Here is a 25962-nt window from a genome sequence, read left to right on the forward strand (position 1 = left end):
ACGGCTCTACGGGACCTCTCCCACGCTGCTTGCTGCTCCACGGGGTGCCCAGCTCACCTCCTCACGCGTGGCCAGGCAGCCCGGGGGGCCTCTGCTGAACCCAGCAGCAAATAAACGCAACAGAAATAAAAAAGCACAAAATAAGTGCAAAGAAATATTATTTGAAAGCAACAGTATTTTGGATTAAGGACCTTAGACTCCAGCAACCTGAACACACGTGCGCACCAGACCAGTGGAAATACGTTTGCTAAGTATTATGTGAACAGCAGCAACACACAGATGAAAACTCCTCTGTTTCCCATACATATTTTCTTACTTTGGGACACTTTTCTATTCCTACTACATGACACCCTATTTCTGAGGAATGGGAGAGCCGGAAAGGGACAACAGGAAATAGAACTTATTTTGAAGAAATAAATCATCTTCTGCTGAAAGCATTGGGAGAACACGTTCACAAAGAGCTCCAGGAAAGTTAAACACGGAGTTGTGCACTTGGATAAAACAAGCAGGCACATTCGCAGCTGAGCAGCGGGTGTTCTCTCCATCACTCCTCCGGGGTTGATCTAGGGGTTTTACACACAAAATCACAGCAATTAAGCACACAGCTTAAGCACCCTTGCTACGAAGCGTTGCATTTACCGATTTCCTATTTCCTAGAAGGTCTTTTGGTTCCTGAAGAAAGAATTAGAACCGTATTATATGCAAACCTGCGCACGCCCCTGGATGCACGTTAGGTCAGCGGCTGTACGCCTGCGACAGAGCTGCGTAACTCCCCCCAAACAGGCAGGGCCTCTGAGACCAAGAGCTGTGCTCAGAGGCTTCGGTTCCCTGCGCAGACCCGCTCCTCCTCTCCGCGGTGTCTGCTAGTGCAGACGTCTGCTGCCCGCTGCCGGACCTGCACCGGCTTCGCTGCCCACGGGACTGTACGGACTCTGTCCTTCCACTGCTTTTAAAAACAGCCACGCAACCCACACAGGAAGGTTTAAAACACTCCAGGTAAAGCGGCCAAAGAAGGTCTGAGGTGCTGTACAGCAGCTCCCTAGGGACTGGAACCCTGCCCCTGCAAGAACGACCAAGGGAATAATTGATTTTAGGACCGAAGTCCTGTTTGCAGATCCTCCGCTGGAGCAGAGACCGATGTCATGTCAATCCCCCCGCAAAGGAACAACCGGGGAACAAGGATGGGCGGCAAAATTCTGCAGCCTGGGGAGGAAGGATGAATCCACCGACAGCAGCCTTGGAGCAGCAGCACTGCTGAGCTCTCCTTCAGGAGAGCAGCTACGGGGCGGTGGAGGCTGCTTGCTCCCTCGCACACACCTGCGAGTATAAGTACTACAGTAAAATAAAAACAATACTACTGTCACTGAAGTTATGCAAATAAGCAGTCATTTTAGGAACGAGTGTCTCTGATGCGGTCTCAATGCTAATAAATATCATTTCTGTATCTTCATAAAAAAAAAAAGAAAAAGACTGTTAATTTGGTGTTTCAACTCAACTGCTGGGAAATGCTGACCCTGCCAACAAGCGATGCGGTTTTATTATCCAAACACATACCTGCGCTACCGCACTGTAGAATTTTAGGCTGCAGTTCATACCGGATTGCCATGTCACATATTAACACTCCTAATTTGTATTATGAATATTCTTTCAATAGCTCCTCCCCAGAGATTCACTGCTCGGTTTACAACAAACTATTACGCAATTCTCAAAGAAAAGCCTGCAGATATTGTAACAAATCACCGAGGGGCCATTTGATATGCATTCAATGATGAATGTAAGGCTTTTTTTCCTCTAATTATGAGAGGAAAGAATTAGTAGTGCTAACAGAAGTAGCTTGTTTACTAAATAGCACTGCTCAAAGCATCACTGATTCTTCACTTACATTGTTTTAAGTGCAATTAAGCTGCTATCATTTTCTACTATAACCAGAAATGCAAACAAGTCTAAAAATGCTGCTGCTGCCTTCATCAGCTGTTCCCTTTTATTCAGTGCATAATTTCATGCTAGACTACCGTATCATTGGGATTTTCAACTGTCTCATACATTTTTTTCTTTCTGTGTTCTATCATTATTTATGCTATTACAAAAAAGGTCTCGTTTGCTTGGAAAACAATTAATTACTAGGCGATACGATACTCATACAAGCCAGGCTAAAATTTCTGTTTTACTCAAACGTGAGAACAGAGGCACGGGTGCAGAGCTAGCTGTACAGACACGCAGATGCACAGGAGCGAGCTACGTAGTTTCCTGCTTACCAAATGTATGCAAATGATAGCTCTGATGAGCGAAGGCTCTGAACGCGTTACGGCACAACGACGGAGCACAGATCCTTTACTCTGCGGTCATTATAGATATCAGCAATATCGGCAACCGTGGTAGTTCTGTTTGAGAAAGTGACTTTTGCCAGTGAAAGGCACCAGCAAAATGTTGTTCGCAGCAGAAGAGGTACTCGGAAAATGAGAAAAAGCCGTTCCTGGAAACAGGCTCTGTGAGGAGTGCTTGAGCAGGGCAGGGCGTCCCCCGGGATCGGCTCTGTGGGCTGCGATGCACAGGCTGAAACTCTGCGCCGCCTGCCAAGACCCTCCCGCTTCAGGGGTCTGCCACTAACGAGAGAGGCTTTCACCCGATTCCAACTCAGAGATGAAGGGAAAAGCGTTCGACTGGGGAGCAGGTAAGAAATGAGAGCAAACCCCAGCTCGTATCCCTGGGCGCGCGCTGCCCCATCGCCATCCGTGACGTTACCCAGCCAAACTGGCCAGGACAGAACCACGGTGGTGGGCACAATCTTTTGATTCCTTCAAGGGTTAATGTTTCACAATTACCTGTTGACGATTTGAAATTATCTGTGACTGATTACTCTAGGATTGAAATATGTAAAATTGGGAATTTTCAAAGTGAACATTTCTGAAAAATATTACACAATTGGCATTATTTGTGTGTCTTGGAATAGGGACCGAATCTTCAGCTAGTGCAGACAGTAACGATCACGTTGATGTCAATAGGTCAAGGCAGTTGAATTCACCTAAAATTAGTTATAATTAATAGTAACTACTACTAACTAACATGAAACATATATATTATCAAATATCTATATAACCATCTAAGAAAGCAAGAAAGGACCTCATTTGAGTTTAACAGGCAGAGAATGGAGAAGCATTTTTCTGGGAATAGCTGAAATCATTACATGTTATCTTTGCTTTTTAATACCAACCTCCAACCGTTCGTTAAAGGAAATAGTCAGTGGGGCTGTAAAAAATGTTTCTAAAGACTTCCAGCCTTGTGTAGTTTCTTAGCATCCATGTTTGCAAGGGGCTGCCATCGCAAGCCTCCACGGTGGGACCGTGGGTGCCATCCTCTATCCTGCTTAGGGTCAGGCACGACTGGGTGATTATATGAAGAAATGTATGGGTCTGCGTGACAGAAAAATGGTAAAAGTAAACAAAACCGGCAAAGACAAAGACAAACGAAGGAAAAAGCAACAGAGTGTTTGATGAGACATCCCCAGCAGTGAACCAGCTAAAGCAGAGAGCCCTCTTCTGGGAACATCTAAAGGATAACTGTGCCTCTGAAGACGCCGGGGGCAAACCGTAGGCAAATTGTGTTAGCTTACGCCGTCCCCCCCCATACATACATGGGAGTATTCATGAACTCAGCTTTAGTTTCACAGAAACTGTCCTCACTGCTCTGCTCTGAGGGACCGCTCCTCACGAGACCCATCCCCTTTACAGTTTCAGTTCTGTTCCTGTCCTAAACATCCTGAAGCTTACTCGGGCATTAATAAATTAAAAATACGAGAAATTAAACATTTACATATAAGGAGAGAAGAATTTTTTTGCCAAGCACAATTTCAGCTCTTCCTTCCCCGTGCCACGCCAGGCAGACAGAGATGGAGGGGAGCTTTTATCTCCCTGAATTCCTGCAGCGCTACCCCATCGCCTCGGGTACCCCATCGCTCCTCCCGCATCCCGCCCTGGCTGCTGCCCCCTCGCCCGCTCCTGCTCTGCGGCTTTGGCTTGGTAAGGGAAAAAATAACGTACTTATAAAGAGGCCACTAAAAATATCAAGAACAAATGTCCTTATAAAGTCACTTTGAGTAACCAGCGCCAACATCAATGCTTGTTTTGGTTTCATTATGTATTATTGCTTCGTGTTCACTCCTGTCTGCTCTTCTTTTTAAGGGAAAACAGAGGTACATAAAGAAATAAATTTGAAATGTAACAATCTCTCTATATTATTAATGTTTATATTATATTAAATGCCTGAATTTAGTAGATTCTTCACATGGGTATAAATAGTACTAAGCATTGTTTTGCTAACCTGACCAGACTCTTTTCTCTGGTACTTTCTAAGAAGGTAATAAAAAAAACCCTGCAATGTTTTCCCTACTCATTTTTAAAGGACTAAGTCCTTTCAAGTACATAGTAATAAGACCACAATTTATAGCTATATTCAGATTATTGGCCATAATCTCTTAGGGTAGAAGTTACTTTGATTACACCACGGCCAGCTGGTCCCATATGAGAAACAGTCACAAAGTCCGTAATTGCCTGAAGGATGCAGCCCAGTAGCTGAGATACGGATGCTGCAAGGTGTACTGACATTATTACCTTCTTAGACAGCCACGATTAGTAAAAGGAGCAAAGGGGCCAAGCGATCTCGTGCTTCCATTGCTGTCGATTTTCTAGAGGCAGTGCAGCCTCGCTGATTTACGTACGTTAAACTCGTGGTCTGGTACTTGGATCTGACACGATGTCCCCGAGTGACCAGGCTGGCACATACATTCTGTGTATAGCACTGGCAGCCCGAGACTGTACAGCGACTATTGGAATAACTAAGGTTTGGCGTGTCGGAGTAGTACCTACGGAAAGGCACTAAGTCACGTCGCGTTTACACAGCACTGCTAGAGGAGCGAGCAAGATGCGCTATTCTAGGGTTTGGTGCAGGGGTTGTGGTTGTTACCAGACTTACCTCAAAGCTATATTCCCATTTACCAGCGTACTGATGGGGGGGAAGAAAGGAAATTGGGTCAAACAGTGACTCGAGAAACATTTCTGAAGACCCTCATCTCTCCGCGAATGCAAATTCAACAGCTGTACACAGACACCGTGTTTAGTGACAACAGTAAGTATGCAAGATGAAACCCTGACGTCATTATTCATGCATGATGAAATGAAACTATTTTCTATCAGACACTGACAGCCTCATTTTTTCCCACGTGTTACACGTCATCAGATTTCATCACACCGCACATTCAGAAATTTGCCTGGACGCCACTGGGTGACATGATGGGAGCCGCCAGGTACACAAGCACAAACCCGGACACGCTCCGCACGGCTCCCGACCTCAACCCGAGGGATCTCTTTGGCACCGAACGCCAGCCGTACGGAACTCCCGCAAAAACACCTCCACCAAGACCAGTGCCCCAGTACAGGGGGAAAAGAAACGCACAAAACTGCTTAGCAAAATCGGAAAAATTAGTTCCGTTAGATAAGCAAGATGACACGCTGAGGGAGCAACTCTGGCTCCAGCCCATCATAATTCCTGGAGCTTTTTCTGCTGATCCACCACCTCGTTTCCAACCCCCATTCCAAAGCAAACAGCGTTTATGCATTACAAATATGTTATAAAGACATGCTGATAGGAAGCCTTTGAAAGCTGGGAAATTCTAACTTGGCACGTCCCATCGATACCGCTGATTTAGGGACCTGCCCTTGCAAGGTAATGGGCAGCTTGAGAAAGGGCCAGGAATCTTAATGTGCTGCTCAAGAAGTAGGAAAGAAAAGCATTAAAATTCAATAATGGAAGGTGATGGATTAAAAAAAAAAAAAAAGAGAAGAAAAAAAAAGAATGTCCTGTCAAGATGTAAAAACATTCAGAAAAAAAAAAATGTTTAAAAATGCTGCAACCTGCGAGTGCCTGAAGTGTTAAAAGCCATTTTGCATTCGACATGGAGAGAGGAGCTGCGGAGGCTGGGGCGCCCTTCCCGACACAGCCGCGGGGGTGAGCTGAGGCTGAAGCTCGCTGCTGCTCCTGGTGACAGCAGGTTTATGTACTTAGCGTTCCCTCAAAGCCAGGCTATACCATCAACGTCTCGTGCTAGAAGGGCTTCTTTTTAGACCATATAAATACTATGTACCAACACTGGACTCTCTTTTTTTCTTCCACAAGTAGTATCTAAAGTAAGCTATCCTAGCGGGTAAAGACAAAGAGGCAGCGCAGTGAAAACAGTGATGGAATCGAAGGTTTGGCAACCCCCCGCAACGCACGGGGCCAGACCCGGCAGCCCCGGAGCCGCAGCCAGCGCCCGCCACGCTTTAGGCAAAATGCAAACCAGAATGATGGAATGATCTATTTGAATAACAAAAAAAAAAAAAATCACTTCTTGATTGCAAATGATTTTGTCTCAACATGGATTTCCATCTTACGTAGGCATTAAAAGAGAATGCTTTATTTGATTCTTTCAATTTTGGGCTTTGCAAAAGAAAAAACCAACCCCTTCAATCTCCTTTTTAAGCTCGATTCAAAATATTTTCCATATTGCAGATGAAATAACAAGCAAGCAACAGGTTACTGACAGAAAGTTACTCGAATAGCTTTCCCTCCTACGCCAACCCTCTCCATCAGCCCAGTGACTGGTTTCTAGCTGTGCCCGTCACTCGGCACGGACACGGCCGAGCTGCCACCGGAGCCACGGCACATCCCTCCTGCCCGCGGCAGCTCCCAGACCGTACCGCGTGACTTAGCGGAAACTGCTCGCGGCAGAAAAGCAGGACTCGTGCCACATCGTTTTCAGTAAGTTTTTTGATGCGGACGGGAAGCATTTCTGTGTTTCTATTCTATTGTCCTATCACTACGCAGAAAGTTCATAAAACTAATTTTTAAGTTTTTTTCAGGGAAAGACTCAAGAATAAGTTAGCTCTCTGACCATTCATCTAGTTACGTGACACGACCACAATCCCGGCAAATACCAACTTAAATGTTTGTTTTCTTCCAGGTGAGAGCAATCATCTGGGAATTAGGATGTTCCTTCCATAATGTGCGATTCACCTACCTTTTTTAATTTTTAAAACAACGTTCTCTTCTTCCAGGATGTTTTTCAGCGACAAGACCCGTGGCAATCTGCTAAAATTTAGTATCTCCTCATTAAGCTTTTGCTTAACGAAAAAGTAATTAAACTCAGTTCTGCAGTGTTTTGGGGTTTCCCACGAGGCGTACAAACCCCGACAAGTACTGCGTTGTTTATGGGCTATGAAGACACCGGCATCGTTTTAACTCCGTAAGACGTAACGCAAAATGCTCTGCTTCCATGCGATAACCCTGCTGCCACGCAGTGACCAACCGATCTGTCATCTCAGTTATCAGCCGATTGATTCATCTCAGTTATCAGCTGATAATCCAACAGGATCATCGCAATCTGAAGCGACGCAATTCACACGGGCAGACTTTTTGAAGGGGTGAGGCACTTTGGAAAGCCTTACTACACACCTGTACGCCTGCCTGACCCAATTTTGACCCAAAATACAAATGTCAATTCTTGTCCTCTCCCCCAGCAAGCGATTTTCTGTTCTGACAAACCGACTGACACCTTTTGATCGCTATTTTCTTCCGTTCGTTCAAGTTAACTTTGCATCTCAAGCGCACGTAAAAATGTATTAATAATTCCGAGTGTTAAAAGCATTTCGCACAAATCCAGACACTTTTGGTACGAGAAAATGAGAAAAGGGGCTTTTTGAATAGCCTGCTTCAAACCTATTAAATCTGATACTTTCACAAACATGTATGAAACTGATATTTACCTCTTACCACCACAAAATCTTCCCAGCTCCTTGTTTATTGTTGAAAAAATAAAAATGCTAGGAAAATCTTACAGAACTGTAATATTATTAAGGTACATGTAAATTCTTTAAAAAGACTTTCTGTGATTTTTAGTATATTATCTATTTAAATACCTCAATTTAAACTAAACTAGAGCATTCTAGAAAATTTAATAACAGTATGTAAATCAAAGAAAATTGTCTGAAAATCTCTATTGAGAAATCCCTTTTTATGATTCTTTACATCTCTCTCTGTCCCCCCAGATGTGCCCAAGGCACTGCTCTCCATTACCAAGCCTCAAGGCCTAATCACCTTTAACCGGAGCAGGGATGTGGTCTGTAACCACCGCGCGACACCCAGAAATCTCCTTAATTCAAGTTCTGAATAACAAAAGCAATGTAAAACTGAGAGCAGTTTCGCTGGAAAAACAAATGAATGGATAAAAGGGATTCAGGCAGCGTGCTGCAACTGCTTCTCTGGAAAAAAATTAATTAAAATTATCACAAGCCTGTTGCTTTCTCAGGAAGAAATACTGCATATTGTGATATGTATACATATATATACGCACACCGCCTATAGGTATGTATCTGGAGGCTTCCTGCAACACTCGGACATCACCAGGCAGCAAAGCGAAGGGGAGCAGGGCTCAGCACCGCGGCATGGTGCCCCCCCGCTCGGCCAGTTAATAGACTCATAAATAGAAGATAAATACCAATGCTGTCATCAAAGGGAAGCTTGCAAGCCGAGTCTGAACGTTTACAGGGTAAAACTGTTAACAAAGCGATTCCTGTCAATAAATGGAAAGGTAGGTAATGCTGTGGGCTCTGGTTTAGACGTAGAATAAACAGCAAACCGTTGTCTCAGAGATCCCTTATATAAAAAAAAAAATGGTGTATTTCTTTTTTATGAGCTCCACCTAATGGTTGATTTTGTTTTTACACAGCTACTTAGAAATTTGCCATCATGGATCTCTTATGCTAAACTTAAGAGAAAAAAGACGGCATGTTTCCAGTGTTAAAGGTAAAGGAGAGTGAATTTGGTTGGAAGAAATTTAGCTTTCCATGCAAAAGGCGAAAGCAGCTATTTCTATGAAATGTTGGAAATACTTTTTAAAAGACGACACGTCTCTTAAATACATCAGTATTTTTCTAGCTTTGCAGTGCCAACGCTAATCTGGCTTTTCTAAACCAGCAGAGCCGGGTAAGCGCAGACCGTGGGGCAGCCGGTGTTAAAGCCCTGCTCCAAGGGGAGATTCCTTTTCAGTTGCCTGCACCCAAAATATTCAAAGGAATGCGACAGTATAATATTCTTTTAATCAGGAAAGATTGCTCTTTATGCTTCTGGTAGAGAAAAAGGCTGTGGTGAGGACCCTTGCCTCGGGCCGCGTGCAGGGCGATGGAACAGCCGCCGATGCTTGGGCAAGGTGAGAAAGAGCGAGAGCAGCCCCCGCGCGCGGAGTCCAGCGCAGAGCAGAGACACAGCCTTGCTTTCTGCGCTGGTTGTGTTAGCTAGGACGGGGCTGTAGAAGCTTAAAAATAATATTAAAAACATGCATTTTTAAAATTAGTATTTATTCAATATTCAAAATCTATCCTTTAAGGCATTGCTGAAGTAAGCTTGAAATATTCCAGCTCAATAGTCTGACAACCTGGTATTTTAAGGTGTTACAGCTGAAAACCGATCTGTGCACACCGGTGGGCAGAGGATGCTACTGCTGTGCTACGAGCAGGAGGCGAAAGGGCATCTGCCTCAGCGGGTGTCAGACCAGACAGACCCCCCATGAGCTCTCCAAACTTCACCCAAAAGCCTCCCTGGGCCCAAGCAGAGACCTGCCTGGACGTGCTCGGGGCACCCGAGCACAAGGAGACATCGCTGCCGGCACAGGCTGGGTGCACCGTGCCCGCTGGGTTTGGGGACGTGTCATTTCCTACGGAGAAATTTAAACCTGCGACACCCACTCCTGGTCCTCGGCCACCGGTCAGCACTACGCTCCTTAGCTTCCCTTTCAAACAACCTCAAACTGATTAAAAATCGATTATCATCTGCTTGCAGGAACAAAACCAAGGAGGATATAAGATCTGAAATCCCAGGTGTTAAGTGCAGGCATGAACATCCTCAACACCACCTAACAATTATCAAAACATGCATGCAGTTTGTGTGAGAAGAAAAAGAATCTTTACTAAAGAGAAAAATGGTTTAAATTCACATGTTAAACTCAAGAATGGATCAAACGTTACCAAATAAGTTGCACCTCAACAGTAAGTATCGTCATCGTTGTTCTACTCGGCAGTTCGGTGGCAGGATCACATGCTTTTGTCTTACCATAACATGTTAGAAAGGCCCTACCCTGAAGAAAATGCTAATACCTCTGTGTGACTTTCACTGTGCAAAACTGCACATTCACATTTCAAAGCAAAAGCTTAAACCGAATGTTTTAATTTTCATCTGCTGTTTCTTGCCTCATTTAAAAAGAAGAATTATTCGGCCATAAAATCGTGAGATATTTGCACATAATTTGTAATAATTTCACAACCTCTCTATAAGCTATCCAATTTCGTCAGCCTGCGCCCTCTCAAAGCCCAGGAAAAGCCACCTTCCATCCCATGGCAGCGTCAAACGGAACAGGGGATGGGGATACGGAAAATGGTTAAGCACAATTTATAATCCAGAGTCAATAAGAGCCAGCAGAAATAAACTGGAAAAACTGTAACTGAAAAACAAATAAATCTTGTTTTCTACTTCATTGGTATAAAAAAAGCAGAATACTTCTTTAAGTTTGTAAGAATGCAAGACAACGCCAGCTACTAGAAATGGGCTTTTTTAAACTATAATTGACTTTTTCACCCCTCTAAAAATCAGATTTGTTGGAAACTGAATTTAAAACCCGGAGATGAGCTGAATTACTGTGCAGTGCCGAGCCCGTGCTCGGGCAGCCCGTGCCACAAGCTCCCCGCCCCGTGCCACACCGCGGCCGGTAAGCCCAGACTCGTGGCTGCGGGTGCCCGGCAAGCACGGGTGCTCTCCCTGGCGCCGCGGTACCTCGGCATCGTACTCCCAGAGCTGGTTCCCCCTCATGTGGTGGCACTTGAGCATGATGACGGGGCCGTTCAGCCTCGAGACGTCCAGGCACAAGTCGTCCGTCCGGATCTCTTTGTCAGCAGTGTAAGAAAACACCTGGAAAGAGAAAACCATTGCAGTGACAAAGAATTAGCAAAAGTCCTAACCCATGGCTGATTCCGAATATACAGAATTTTTACTCCAGCGGAGCAGAACTAGGTTCTTCTCCAAATATTGAAGTGGTGCCTTGGATTTCACGAGGGTTTCATGCAGGTCTCTCCACTGGTGAATGTCTGTTGTATGTAAGAGAAGGAATATCATGTTTAGGAAAAGAAATTTTATGGGACTGAGCCCAGGAACCACCCAGGCACACACTCAGTTTTAACTCCTGGGAATCCTACAGAAGCATGTGATTGTGGTGGCTGGCTTCAGGAGAACTATCACAGACCTTTTAATACAACAGACAAACCGAGCCCATCATTGGAAGAATCCAAACTTGCCTAAACTAAGTCTTCCTCCTAGTATCTGCCTTAACTTTGGGTACCAAGGATGATCTATGTGAAAGATTCACATACGTGAATATTTCAGAAATACGGTGTCTCTCAATCAAATTAGGAAATAAATGAAGACACAAGAGAATATTTCACAACAAACTCCTCTCAAACCAGTTATAAGTTTCAGAGGATCTGTATTGCTCCATGCTTTCCTTGCAGAAAACCCTTTTCTTAGCAAAAAGTGAATTATTTCTGTTCTCTGGTCCCCCCTCCTCAGCCTGTCCAGCAGGATCCTCCACCCCACTGCAAGGAGCAGCTGGTCTGCTGCTGGGGCTCACACCGCCGTGGAAATAGGAGCATGAGAAAATCCACGGTTAATAAAATAATGTCAAGACCACGACAAATGATGGAATTATGATGTCCCATTCAGGTTTTGATGGGTATAAATATGTACCTACATTTGCAATGGAGGAACAGTCCTGTCAATAATACGCAAAACATTCATTTTTGTGGCAATGCTTAAATTAACAAAGACTTATCATCAAAGCACAGACAAATACAGCATGTGGACATACTCCTCAACTACTCGGTGGCTTCCGAGTTCCTTTACAACCTATTCCTCTTGTAAAAGGACTACAGTATAATTAAGAGAGCTGAGACTGAGATCTGAACCACAAATAACACAGTGCCCCAGGGGATGTGGATCCACTGAGACTTCCAGCAAAACATTAAACTGCACTCAAGGAAGAAGAATCAATCGAGCATCAAACAAAAACTTCATCAGTGGATTAACGAGAGGGTGGGAGACACCACGTCCCTTGGGAACACGATGTTTGGCAGTGCTGCTCTAGGACAGGTAACTCTCCCCACGTAACTCTCACAAGCCATCTGCTGCACAAAGCAGCCAAGGGAATAAAGGCAAAGGGTTTGAGGCTGGAGGTTCAGCCCAGTCTTTCAGAGCAATCACGGAGTACGAAACCAGGTCCAGATCGAAGCCAGAGAGCAAGAGCTGCTCGGATCGGCAGTTCTCCCATTTTCCAAATTTCTTATTCACCGCCTGCCAGCCACTTGTCTGGGTGAAAATCTGGGATCCAAAGGGACGGCAAAGCACCAGCCGCCCTTTGCATTTATTGATCCAGTGATAAATCCCTGAGATCAAATCTGAGGGTCTCAAAGCGTTGCTTTCACTTGAAAACACATCGGCCACAGGCCAATACTCAGCAAGAGAGATGTTTAAACATCAACCTGCCAGTGCTCTGCCGAGATCGCACCCCGAAGCACGCTGTCCTTTTGGAAGAAGGTGAAATGGGTCCACGGCACATCAAAAATGCCACTTTGTGTTCATATGGATATTTTCTACATTTTCCCTCCCCACTTTTATATGTTCAAAGCCTTAAAAAGCCCACCCCATATAACCTCAGCTGAGGTGCTGGAAACTCCGTATACGTACGAGGTCGCTCGGTTACGTTCTGTAAGTATTTAGAGAAGAGAATTTATAGGTGAGGGCTGACCAACGAGGAGACACGGGTGTCATTTTGAAAAGCAGCTTCAACCACGTCCATCTCCAGCAAATCTCAGCAAGAACTAAAGCATTCACAGGTACTCGAGCATGTTAAACGCATGGCAGGAGAAGCAGATTTTTCAGATTTTCAAATTTGTACAAGCTGTCACACTCATGCACTTCCCAAGTTTCAGTTTGTGTCCTGAATCTGTGTGGTTTTTCCCAACTGTCCTTTTTTATAGTAAGATGTTTGCCTACACCTTGTCCCCGGTAAGTAAAAAACAAACACTGATGAAAAAGGTCTACGTTTGATCAGACCGATGACCGGGTTTTTTTGTAGAGGTCCAACAGATGTATGCTCTCTTGATCGGACGAGCTGACATGAGCACATCAGGCTAAGTTCATGGAAGTGCATAAGGTTACAAAAAAAAAAAAATCAGGATCATTTGTGAAGTTTCATCAAAAATTGTACAAGAACAGTCCAAGTTCTGGACCAAACTCAAGTCTGAAGGTTTTATAAAAAATTATTCAACTGTTTACGACCTTCTCATTTATATTAACATCTGAAAATTCTTCTCAAAATAAAACAATATAACAACAAAATCAACCTTTTTCAATCATTCCTCAAGACTTCTGAAAATCCCCTTCCAGTACACTGTTTTGAAATTATTTTTGGAATAATAAGCACAGAAGTCAAGGAGGAAGAAAATTTGGGAGAAATTAATAGACTACCTAAAATAGGTCCAAAAGACTATTGGCACTATAACATTAAGCTGCGATCTCTATAAATATCTCTATAAATATGTACCTATTTGTTGGGAGGGATATAGATCTCTCCCATAGACATTTTTATTTCATTTATAAGTAAAACACGCCCTATGTGTCCAGCAGTGCTACTCATACTAAGCGCACTGCTCAGTATTCAGACTCCCAAGTGTCGCGTCCTTAAAATTATCCATGGTCAAAACTATCCTACGGCTGGATCGGGGAGAGGAAGATGCCACGTAGTCGAGGTGCTGAAGACCTGGGCTGAAACAACCATTATTCAAACCCAGATACTGTAATAACATTCAGCTACCAAGCTACCATAATTAATATTCAACCAAAAAACTTTTTTGGGAGGGCTTCGGTTTTTCCTTTAAACAGCTTCAGCCAAAAATCTTTCTTACTTGTAGAATACTGGACTTATTTGCCTGCTCTCATGCCAGAACTGGAACAAGAAACACAGGCAAGTAATCTAATAACCTGAAAATCACAGATATAATTTGTAGCACAAACTATCTCTCGCTCGAAGTAGCAGTTTGGGTTCAAGAATCACTCCGATGACTATACCGTACAGATATTTCATCTCTTCCAATGTTCATTATTAAGAGATTTATCCACTACCATTTATCCTGAAGCGACTTCTAATTTTCAACTTATTTGTGTCGGTTTTTTACAATGAACATAGTGGCATCAGGCATTTTCTTCTAGTCTCAGAGAGATGTTTTTAGCCTCAGAGACATGTTTTCTTCTGTGTTTTACAGAAAGCAAATACTTATATTTTGAAATGTATTTCCATTTGCATATTTCTTTTTCCTCTCATCTTTGATAATTGCCATACAGTGTTCCATTATATCTTTTGAAAGAATAAGTGATGTCTGAATTAACAACCACAGAAGATGGGTTTGAAAAACACGCCGTCTTAAGGAAGAAAAATGAATGCTAATTAAGACGACGTAAAATTATCAGGCTAGCTTTTTGCTACCATCCATATTAATTATAGATATAATTATATTAATGACATAAAAATAGAGGGTGAAGAACAACATGTTGCATTTCATAGCTAATTAAATAGCGTATTTCACACCACACATTGCAGCGCAAGACAGGAGAGGACCTCCCGAGCAGGAGCCCAGTCTGCTGCGGCCGTAAGCGCCCACGTGTTGGGGACGCGACCGACCTCCCCGCTGAGCGGCGGCGGGGAGCACAGGCTGAATAAAGTTCTGTCCGGTCTTCCCTTGCTTTTCTTCCGCAGCTGTCCCCAAGGGCTGGTGGCTCTCGCCGTGGCCAGCCTTCCCCTGCAGCCGCGGGAGCTTTGGGTCTGGCCGGAGCAGAGCGGTCCTGCCGGGCAGGAGAAGGGGATGCTCCATCACCACGAGCAAGTTCCTGGGCAGGAGCTGCTCCCCCAGACCCGCGGGTGTTTGCCGGGTTGCTTAATCCCAATTCATTTTCCAAAAGGGGTTCGAGTAGTCCCTAACGCATGTGAGGTAGATACTAGTAAAGCAGACACTAATAAAGTCTCCAGAATGACAAAATACAAAATATTGTCACAACCCGTGCAGCACTTTCCTATACGGACACAGAAATACTTTCACGCCCTTCTGCTTTTCGTGGAGCTGATCAAAACAAAAAGGAACCACGTGTTTTCCACCAACACCTTGGCTTTCATAATGCTTGCAATCCTGATAGAGACAGATTTACTGCCTATGCGCAGCAGCAGGTTTTTATAGGAGTTACTGTACTGTGTATTTATTTTTGCTAATATCCTTTATGAATGCATTTCCATACAGCAGGTTTAGAGGCAGAAGTAAGCCCTATAAAGCCAAAGGTCCATTAAAGCCAACCCCTGAGACTGAGCCATCGGCCAGACTGAACTGAGGGACACTGATAACTTCATTACTACTTTCACAGAAAAAGCAGCTAACGAAGTATTCCTCCTGATAAAAGTCTGAGAAACTAATCAGTTTGTTCAGCACCAACAAAACGCCAAGCAACATCATGAACTGGAAATCAGTTGAGCGGTCTACACAAATCGGTAGCTATTTTTATATATACTTATATATATATATATATTTGGGCTGCAACAGCCCACGGCCCGAATTTTCCTTTGCCATTATCTGGTTGTCCTTTTCTTTGGAAAACAGTTAGTCAGGGTGTTTTGTCAACTCATAAGAGGTTTAATACTGAGAATACTGTTCATAAACCCTTATTTTATGCTTCATTATGTGGAACTAAATCTTAAGGATGCATCTGTACAATCGAGGCAGAAGTCCACCATGCAACAAAGACAGTTATAAACTGGACATGACTAAGGACAGAGAAATCTAATTTATTCTGACAACCACTTTAATTATCTACGGAACTCCCAAAGGGAAATTTCGAATTCACCTTCCCTAATGGAATTAAAATATTCTAATAAAGGCTGCAAGGAAAGCACTTTTCCTCTCCTCCTGAAGTTGTTTACACATTAAATGTTGAAAGTCACCTTAGGCAAAACAGGTGAATTGAAGCCGATTCCCCTGCCACCCAACAAAGATCCAGGTCTCGCCAGGTAAGTCACTTTTGGGGGCAAGGACTTGCATATTTTGCCTCTTCCCTGACATCTTGCCTTTCCCAAGGTCACTTAAGCATTTTAGCACCTGAACCGATCCAGAACTGCCACGTGGAAAAGGCACCTCACGACTCAGTCTCAGCATTTCCACCAAAGAGGACTTTTTGGAAGATGGGTGTTCAACAGGCAAGTCCATCCCCTATCAGAGAACAACTACACTAACTCTTTGGAGGAAAAAATACCCAGTTCTGACACTCCACTATGCAAAGAACAGCTCTTTAGGAAAAGAAAAAAATAAAATAAAATCTGATTTCCATTCCTGCTTGTGTAGTATGCAATCTAATCATACGAGAAGAAACGCACGCGTGCTTTCTTCACCTCCCCAGAAGCTCCTGTAGCATCCAGCCCTGCTGGGGCCTGGATGCTCATTAGGCTGACTTGGGTGGAGAGGAGCAATTGCTGTGGCTACAGTCCTTCAGAGCTCCAGCCCTTCATCCGGAGCCTTTGGGATGGGCCGTAGCCAGCCCTGGTTTAATTCCAGCTGATTTATAGAACAGGTTTTAGGTTTTGCTACTCCAACAGTTTCTTTTCACCCTGAAGGAAGAGATTTAAACTAAACCCAACAAACCCACCAAGACAGTGGGTCCCACAGGAGGACATTAAATCTGATCAAGGGTCAACCTTCAGTTTATTAGATGACCTGAAGACGTGCCCAGCTTGGAGCCCCCGAATAGCTCATGGGTTTCCCTGCGGCCCCTCCGGCAGTAGGGATCAGATTTATTTCTAAAGAAGAGGTTATGCCGAGACCTGTAACGCCGTGAAAGCGACAGTCGTACGAACCAGTGAATGGTACAGACACCGCCAAGCCAGAACCGGCTTTCGCATCTTGGAAAGTTCATATAAAACTTGTTTTCAGCCTCTAACCACCAGTGCCAAGAATTCATTTATCCCGGTGCTCAGCCCACGGAGAGAAACACTGTAATTCAGAGCGATTCACCGTAATCCAGAGAAACACTGTAATTACCACCAGCTACCACAGATCGAAGTCACTAGTCAGAACTATACTAAATGGGCAACGTAATACAAATAAAATAAAATAGAAGAAAAGAAAACCGGCTGGCAGCATCTCCTGGGGACACGCACAGTACCAGCAGCAGGGATCTGAGGAAACACCCCGGTTTAGCGAGGTTTGCGAGGGCTGCCGAGGAACTCGGGTTAGCGCAGTCAGACCACGGCACTGGGAAACAGGCTGGCGCCAGCCCTTTGTGCAAAGCGCGAGCACACTCTGTGCCCGGGGCGAGCACACCTTTGTGCAAAGCACGAGCACACCTTTGTGCAAAGCGCGAGCACACCTCCCTGATATTCAAACCTTTGCCTTCCACCGCAGAATCCTTTGTCCTTTTCAAAACCACTGTTGTTCTATCTGGATTTCAGATGCATTTAACATTTTGCACAGAAACAAAAAAACCCCTGATTTTTTGGGTCCACAGGGGTGGGGGATTGTGGGGGTTTTGTGTGTGTCTGTGTTTTGTTTTGACTTGGTGGAGTTTTTTTGGGTTTTGGTGGTTTTTCTTCCCCAGATAGCCATCACTTCATAAAGGATGGCTCCCTACACACCTACAACAAGAAGCTGTCGTTGCTTCCAGGATCTCATGGTGTTCATTACGCCGTGCCAAATTCACATGCCTTAGAGCAGGTACAGCAAACACTCAGATTCTGCACTTTATCTGCCCAGGCTTCATTACCGCAAGGTTACACATCTAATGTTAGCCTCCCCGCATTCCCCGGTGACCATTTCTGCCAATTTAAAGCAGCAGCAATTCAGTGTTTCCATAGACTCTATAAAGAAGGCATTATTCCTATTCTGACTGTGCTAAATAAGAGATACTATTATTTAACGTGCAGGCATGGCTCCTTTGTTCCCCATTAATCACAGTTATTTTAACGGTGCTGAAGATCACCCAGGGCTCCTTTGTGCTGCATCCCGAGCAAATCCAGAGTATTAGACAGTTTCAGCCCCAAAGGTTCATCACCTCAACCCATAAGAATGATGTAAGTCTGCAAGGGGAATCATATATCAGCAAAATAGACTAACAAAATATAAGCAATAACTAGTTTTATTCATAATGGGTCTGTTCAGAAGATGAAAAGCTACACAGAAAGTCAAGTTAGGGAAAACGGGAGATTGCACAAGTTGGAAAAGGCAGAAAGAGCTCAGAAGGGCTAAGTCGCTTTCTGGTGATCACTCAGGAAATCTAGTATTTACCCAAGATACCACAAGTAACAAATCCAAGCACTGAACTCCAAGTCTGCAATGGGTGCCGTGTCTCCTTATCCAGCGAGCTCTCTAAGGAGAGACTGGAGATTATTGGGTTCCAGATCAGCTGCACGAGTACTGCTCAACTCCTCTTTTCTGCGGAACTTCTATCCGTCGCACAAATAAACGTCCAATTGTCACTAAACTAGCGGATTTGTTCTGTTCAATCCTGTACATAAAATGCTTTTAGATAACTTACTGAACAGTAAGTCGATAACGAGCTCACTAAAAATGTAAAACGTGACTCCTGCATTAGTGTTCCGTGGCCAAAGTGCCAGCTGTGATCGGATGGCTCTGCCGGCATCAACAGCAAGTTCACTTCAATCGCCTGTCGTCCGGTACCCAGGGCACGCCTGCCTCTCCTTCGCATCTGGCAGCGGTATTAACAGAGGAAAAAGGACTCGTTATAACCTCCTGAAAACGGAGGCCTTCCGTTACAGAAACGTCTCACGAGTCAGGCAGCTCACGCATTTCCATCCATTCCCAGCCGTAAGCAAGTTATCATAGCGTACCGATAAATTCTTACAAAGCGAGAGATTATAAATTATTTTTCTACATACCACTACACAGAAAGCGCTCGTGTTTGGAAGGCATTTGAAAATATACACATTTAGTCTGAATGGGGAAAAAACGGAAACTCTATGAAACAGAATAGTTTCTGAAAGACCCATTCTGTAGAGCTAACTGGGGAAAACCCAACCCGCTAACAACCCCTATTGTGTGTGCTGGGGTTCTTTTTGGACTGTGAGTACTGAGCCTGAATTTTCTGTATAAAAGATCACCAGAAGGGAGCCACGTTCCCTTGCACATCTACACAGACACACCGTTCAAACGTTACGGGCTCGCCCTCCAACAGCTGCCCCAGGTAAGCTCCTACCCAGCAAACCCTGGCTGATGCAATTCCACCGTCCCTCAAACTGAGAACTGACAAAACACTCCCCATCCTGCGGGAACCACAATGGCCCTTCCAAAAATTCCTAAATCCTTCTCCCATGCAGAACTGCCACGCAGACACGATGCCATCAGCCTGGGCAGCCAGTAAACGAGGCCAGGAGCTCCAACCTGCCCAGGGAGAGGTTTTGCATGAAGCAACATTCCCTCCGTGCTCAGGGAATTGGGGCAGGCTGTAAAATTGCGGAAAATGCCCCAGACGTGGCCTCTGCCGGGGCTCTGAGCGCCCGCCGGGATCCTGCTGAGAAACAGCCACACCACTGCTGACGCTCCGCTCTTCTTATCGGTATGGAAAAACCAGCATGGTATTTACCTGGAGGAAACATCTCAGAAGGAACAAGCAGCCCCTTTCAGCTACTGCTCTCATCAGCCTCAGGCTTGCAGCCACCTTCGCACCCACCAGCCTCCTCGCTGGGGAAACACAGGGAGCGCGCCCCAACAACGGAGCTGACCTCCGCGCCGCTAACCGAGAGCTCCTGCCGCTCCGGATTGCCCACGGCTGCTCTCTCGGGCACAGCGAGACCAAACCGAGAAGCAGATGGCAGCGCACGATGGCACAGCTCACCCGGCGAAGCAGGGAGCACCGCGGGACCCTTCCCAGGGCTTTGCGGCCGTGTGCCCACAACCACGGTGTGCTTGCTTCTTTCCTGGTGATTTTTTTCCTGACAAAAAGCAGGTTCACCACTGTACCTGGAGCAACTGAAGCTCCAGACGGGAGAAAAGGCATAGGGTGCTAAAGAGAAAATTAATAAGCAATTGCGATGTGTTTGCTGTTTCGTTTGCTCTGCAGCAGCCGAGAGGAGAGCGGCTGCTGTCCCCCGCTCTGCCCCTGCAGCACACCTCCAGTGCAACCGTCAGCCTGCACGAATCCCCAGCCCTTCTTCTTAATCCTATCCCCCTCCTGCCCGCGTGGGATCCTGTGATCTGCTTATTGGTGTGAACATTGGCCCGACGCTCCCGGTAACTGCAGAAACGGACAGCATTCCCATGGTAACGCGGTAGAAGCCTAACCGGTGTGCCCATCCGGATGGCTGTAGGCAGGAGAAACAAACCACTGCTTCACCCTCTACCAGGCCACCCAAAGGAACGAGTTTCCTCTAAAATACTGCAAAACCAGAAGTCAGTTGTGGGGAAAAAAAAAAAGTGTGAGATTGATGGGTCATCCCCTCTGTCTGAGGCTGGAAAGGAGGATAATAGGGGTTTTTTTTCCACAATTCACACATGGTCAGGGCTTTCTTTAAGCAGGTACCTTCCTCCTGAAGAACATCACTACAGAAGTAACACACTGCCCAGGAGACATATGCACAGCGCTGGTACTCCAGCCACTAAAGCCATATCCCCACCGTAGCTCATCTGAGGACAGGCTTTGCTTTTTTTCTTTTTTCTATATAAAGCAAAGCAAACAGTTCTAAGATTGTATTTGACTGTATTAGGAGATTTGTGGCTTTTCTTTTAAAGATCCTTAGCAGCCACCAGGTCCTAACTGAGTTAGGATACTCTGAAATACCCATGGCCAACATAACAACAAATCCTCCCCAGTTTTATACTCTGAAAACAATTCTCAAATAAAGAACCTCAGTTAATGTATTTCATTTTTCTTAATTTCTGGAAGAAATTCTTATTTTTTAGAATCTTGTCATCTTTAAGTCCTTTAAAACACTTCAATAGCTGCGAGATATTTGCCTCTGCCTCAAGCTGGATCGCGCCGATGCATCTTGCTCGGCTCTAATGAGCTAGGTATTATTCTTGCTTCGTTTTCATTCTGCAGTACTTTTGTTCCTCAGCTATTTCTGTAACCACACAGTCCCCCCACCCCCAGCATCCACACGTCTCATTAGAACAGAATTTAATAAAGATAACTTGTAATGGGAGTTGTGCGTGAGCACTAAAGGATGACTAATGTTCTGCATGTAGGTCAGGTATTCCTACCAAACCCCAGCAGATGACGGGTACCGCTCTTTGCTCACGCAAGGGCACGGCCGTGGAGCCTCTGCGTCCTGCAGGTGCACACAACAGCTGGGTCTCTGCTTTCTGGCTGATGGGAGAGGTATAGAGGAGACTGCAACCAAAGTTTCTTTGGGTTTGAACTAGGTTAGGAAGGCTCAGAAAGAATGGCTATATTTAATAGCAGTTAGGGTTTCTATAGGAGACATGGTCCATATAGATATTCACAACCCATGTGTCCATCTCAGAGCCTTACAGTCCTAACCTCACACCTGGTACTTCAGAGGAACTGAGGGCTTGGAGACGTGACAGTCGTCTGGGATTCTTCTCCTCTCTCAAGAAAAAGAGAAAGGTCTTCCCACCATGTACAGAAAGAAGGGGAAACACGCCAAACGCCCAAGGTGTAAAGAGAATCTTCAACCTTGGTCATATGCAGTCTTGTTAAAACACTAACACTTCCATCTCCGAAGGCAAGTTTGGAAAGATAGCAAAGTTTGGGATAAATACGATGGACAACCTTACCTCTGAAAGAAACACAGGAACTCGCTCTCAGGTCCTGCATCTTCTCATCTGTTTTTAGCAGGAACAGCCACCCTCCCCAAGCATTGCCCTGTAGGTATATGGGCAAAGCCCCTCCTGGGGAGAGATGCCAGCACTAACTTAAGGTCTAACTGAGGGAGCTGAATGAAGGGACCTGGAGTCTTTACTTTGAGAAAGCCACCGGAATTAAGGGGAAGAAGAGAAGAAAGGTTTTCCAAAGGAAAAACAACTCGGAAAGTAGAGAAACAAGGCTAAACTACATTCAGGAAGCTGAAAATAAAAGGAGGAGATTGCAGCGAGTTCTGACGAATTTCCGGGTCAGATCAGCGATGGGGGGATGGAGACGGTGCGGGAGCATCCCGCCTGCGCACGCCATCTCTGGTGCACCGCGGCAGGCAGCAGCAGCGCACGCCCCCCGTCCTGCAGCCGTACCTCCCTGAGTCACATCCCCTAATTAGAGGTTGATATTGCAAACCCCAGCTAAACCCCAATGAAGCAGCTCTGCTAACTTGAATCCGAGGCATCAGAACACGCAAAGTTTGCTGTTATTCAGGCAGAGCGCACGTACAGTCAGCAGTGGTACAATGAGCTGAACGATTGCCTCTTACCTTTTCACTCCTTTCAAACATACCCAAGACACAAGTGAGACACCCCACGCCCCCACTATCTGAATTTCCACTCATGAAAAAAGCTCAACCCGCAGGAATATTCTGCAGGTTTATTTTTCACATACACATTTTGGAAACAGATGAATTCAGCCACAAGTCACGCCAATTCTTACTCGTTTCATTTTTAAAAAGATTTTTCCCCCCCAATGCCAAAAAATAAATTCGAATTCATGATCTAATTTTCTGATGTTAGCATCTGAAACTTTAAATGCATTTCTCTGCACTCTGAACAGCAGGAATATATTCAATATATTCACTTGGATACTTTGCTGGACCTATGGATATGTACCAGTATGTTTTCAAAATTCGCAGCTGTTCCTCGAGCAAACAGCTTTCTGAGTACTCCTAAAAGCTCAAAATCTCAAATATTTTGGAACTTTCATTAATATCATTGCTAATTGCTGCTGTTGATTTTTACAGTGAACCAAGACACCTCCATCAGAGCCGCAGTGAGGGAGGACAGCTGAGGGGACCCCTTTTTGTCCTGACACCCGCAGCGCGTCCCACCGAGCCCCCGCCGTCCCTCCTGGCTCAGCCCCCCCCAGGACCCCCCATTTTCTGCAGCAGGAGGAACCATGGGCAGGTGAAGCTGCAGCTCCTGCATCGCTCTGGGGGAATTCAAATCCATCTTTCCTGATAGCTGTTGTGCCCGTGGTTACACAGCAGCAGATGGAAGCAATTATTGTACAAATAATACTTTTTTTCCCCCCTATTTTTTATTTTACCTTACCTGATTTCCTCCCATGCCGTGGCAGTTGAAAATGCCCACTTTTTCATTTTCCTTGCGGCCCATGTTGTCTAAACACTGGTTGGTTTCAACGTTCCTGATCTGAAGAAAGAGAGAGATGAAAATATTCCTTAAAAAAAAATCCTGTAAATGTCTTATTTGTGCGGAAAAAAATACGTCACTGTAAGAGAAAGTACATTATCCGTGCATTCAACCGTATGAATATATTTTAACTTGCAATTTGTAAATATGTCACACTCCCAAAAGAAAATGAAAATAATTACAAAGAGTGTAATGAGATTTTAAATTACATATTAAATCTAAGCATGAACAGCGTTCAAGGAAGATCTCATTCGATGCCCTGCTTTGTTTTGTTTAACAAGCAGGAGGCACTTTTACTTCTAAACAATGCAAAACTAACGGCTCGCCCAAGAGAGGCACTTTTATTTTCTCCCAGCAGGGCTGACTCCACTCCAAGAGAGAAAAACTGAGTCGGAGCAGCGCCTGGCGTCTGACTCGTTCAGGGCAGAGGCTGCTGGACGGCTTTGTGACCAAACACGTGCTTCTTACAAGTTCTGAAATAAAACATTCCCCTCGGAATCTGCCCATCCTCAGAGAAGACCACACACACTTAGTGCACATCTCTGCTTAAACAAACCATTTTGACGTAATTTGTGCGCAGCGCGGCGAGAAGGAGGCGGCTTTACAAGCACATCGCCTGCGACACAGGCTGCGATGACGCGGTGAGCTCCCTCCAGCCACGCTCAGCTCGTGCAATTGTGGCCAAAGACCATCGGGGCAAGAAGCCAGGAGGAGCAGCAGTACCAGAGCATCGCTCCCCAGAACGTATGTTTAGAACATACATTTATCCAGGAGAACGGCTGAGTACAAAAGCCATCAACCAGCTTCAGCTGCACGCGAGAGGAGATGCCACGGTCCCCCCGAAGCTCTCCTGCACCGCGGTCTCCACGACAGCGTGTGCATTCAGCCTGCCCAAAGCCCCGCACGTGCACGTGGCACCTTTCCTGTCAGCCCCCCCACGCCTCTGTCAGCGCAGCGGTACGAACACCGCTCCCCCCGCTCCCAGCAGCACGGGCTGATTTTAACTTGGGCAAAGCAAAAACACATCTCCGCGTTCCCTCATTCCTTTGGCAAAACCGTTGTGAAACCCTGTAACGTGAAATATTTCCATGGCGCTTAGCGCAGCTCCCAGCCGCCTGCACCCCCCGTGCCACCCGCCGAGGCGCAGCAGCCAACCACGGCCACCAGCCTGGCCTTAACGCGGCAAGGCAAGCAAAACGAGACGGAGCAATCCGATTAACGACGCTGGGGAAGAGTGGCTCAGCAAAGCCCACGTGGTCTCTTCTTAATCCGCTCTAACGTCGTTAACCACACGGACAGAAGTCGCCCTGCCTCGTGCTGGTGAGCCATCTCCCAGAGGCTCGTGCTCCAAACCCTTAATCCCCCCGGAGCTGCCGAGGTGCGGAGAGAGGCCGCGGCCACCCGGTCTGATGCCCCCTGATAACCGCACTGCTGGCTTCCACCGTTTCCAGCGGCTTGTAAACCAACCGGCCCTTCTTCAGAGCCCAGCAAACGGCTTCACGTGGCTGCGGCAGTACGGGGCTCGCTGCCCTAACTCGCTGCACGTGGTCACGACCAGCTGGAGCAGAAACGCTGCAGCTCAGGGGGGACGAGGCAGCTCATGGACAACCCTCCTCCTCCTCCTCCTCTCCCTGCTCTCCTCCAGCACGTGCCCCTCTGCTGACCACCAAAGCCACTGCAGGACCTAAACTCTGTCTGAATGATTAGCTCAAATGGTGATCCCAGCCTTTTTTCCTAATTCACCTTTTTGAAGAAATAGAGCTTCGAAGAAGTAGAGTACCAAGAAAGGTAATTTTTTTTTGCAATCTCTTGATTCATTAAAACAGAAGACTAAAACAAAAAGTGACTTGAAAACTCACCTATGATTATTATGTCTCGGGTTTAAAAAATAATTTTTGTCTTGCATTTATTTTGTGTTCACTTTCAATGTTACACGATTAAAATGTAAAAAAGAATATCCAGTATTCACCACATTTTGCACATTTAATGCCCATTCTTTTGTCCATCTAGGACATTCAAATCTAATATAGTCACTGTATATAAGTTATGTTCTAACTGAATGGAAAATTTGGTTGCAAATAAAGGCTTGGCAATCTTCAGGATCTGCCTATTAAGTGCACAATGAATAAACTTTATAAGCTACTAACAAACCTCAGCTCCATACAACTCCACATTTTTGAAATTTCGTTTTAAAACTACGCACTTCATTTATAAAAGCAACAGGCATGTATAAATTAGTTGTGCAAGAGCCAAATAAAATCCAAATTAAAATGTAATACAATGCTGACTATTATTTCCAACATGTGCGAGTGGACCATGCATGGACATTGTCCGAATTTAGGACAAAAGGCAACAGCCTCAAGCTGTGCCAGGGGAGGTTCAGGTTGGATATTAGGAAAGATTTCTTCACTGAAAGGGCTGTCAAGCACTGGAACAGGCTGCCCAGAGAAGTGGTTGATGCAGCACTTAGGGACGTGGTTTAGTGGTGGGCTTGGCAGTGCTGGGTTTAGGGTTGGACCTGATGATCTTAAAG

At 45.4% G+C, this 25962-nt stretch overlaps 1 protein-coding gene across 1 annotated transcript in view; it reads right to left on the bottom strand.

Annotated features, from left to right (window-relative positions):
* The window catches only part of GALNT13 (polypeptide N-acetylgalactosaminyltransferase 13), a 136209-nt gene that overhangs the window by 1700 nt on the left and 108547 nt on the right, over positions 1–25962 (bottom strand). The window contains exons 11-12 of the mRNA XM_054829171.1: positions 23331–23429; positions 10855–10989 (exon numbers count right to left, since the gene is read on the bottom strand). Coding sequence (XP_054685146.1) covers positions 10855–10989; positions 23331–23429 — 234 coding nt within the window. The remainder of the gene's footprint in view (positions 1–10854; positions 10990–23330; positions 23430–25962) is intronic.

The sequence above is a fragment of the Grus americana genome, chromosome 6 (assembly GCF_028858705.1).
Source record: "Grus americana isolate bGruAme1 chromosome 6, bGruAme1.mat, whole genome shotgun sequence".
NCBI lineage: Eukaryota > Metazoa > Chordata > Aves > Gruiformes > Gruidae > Grus > Grus americana.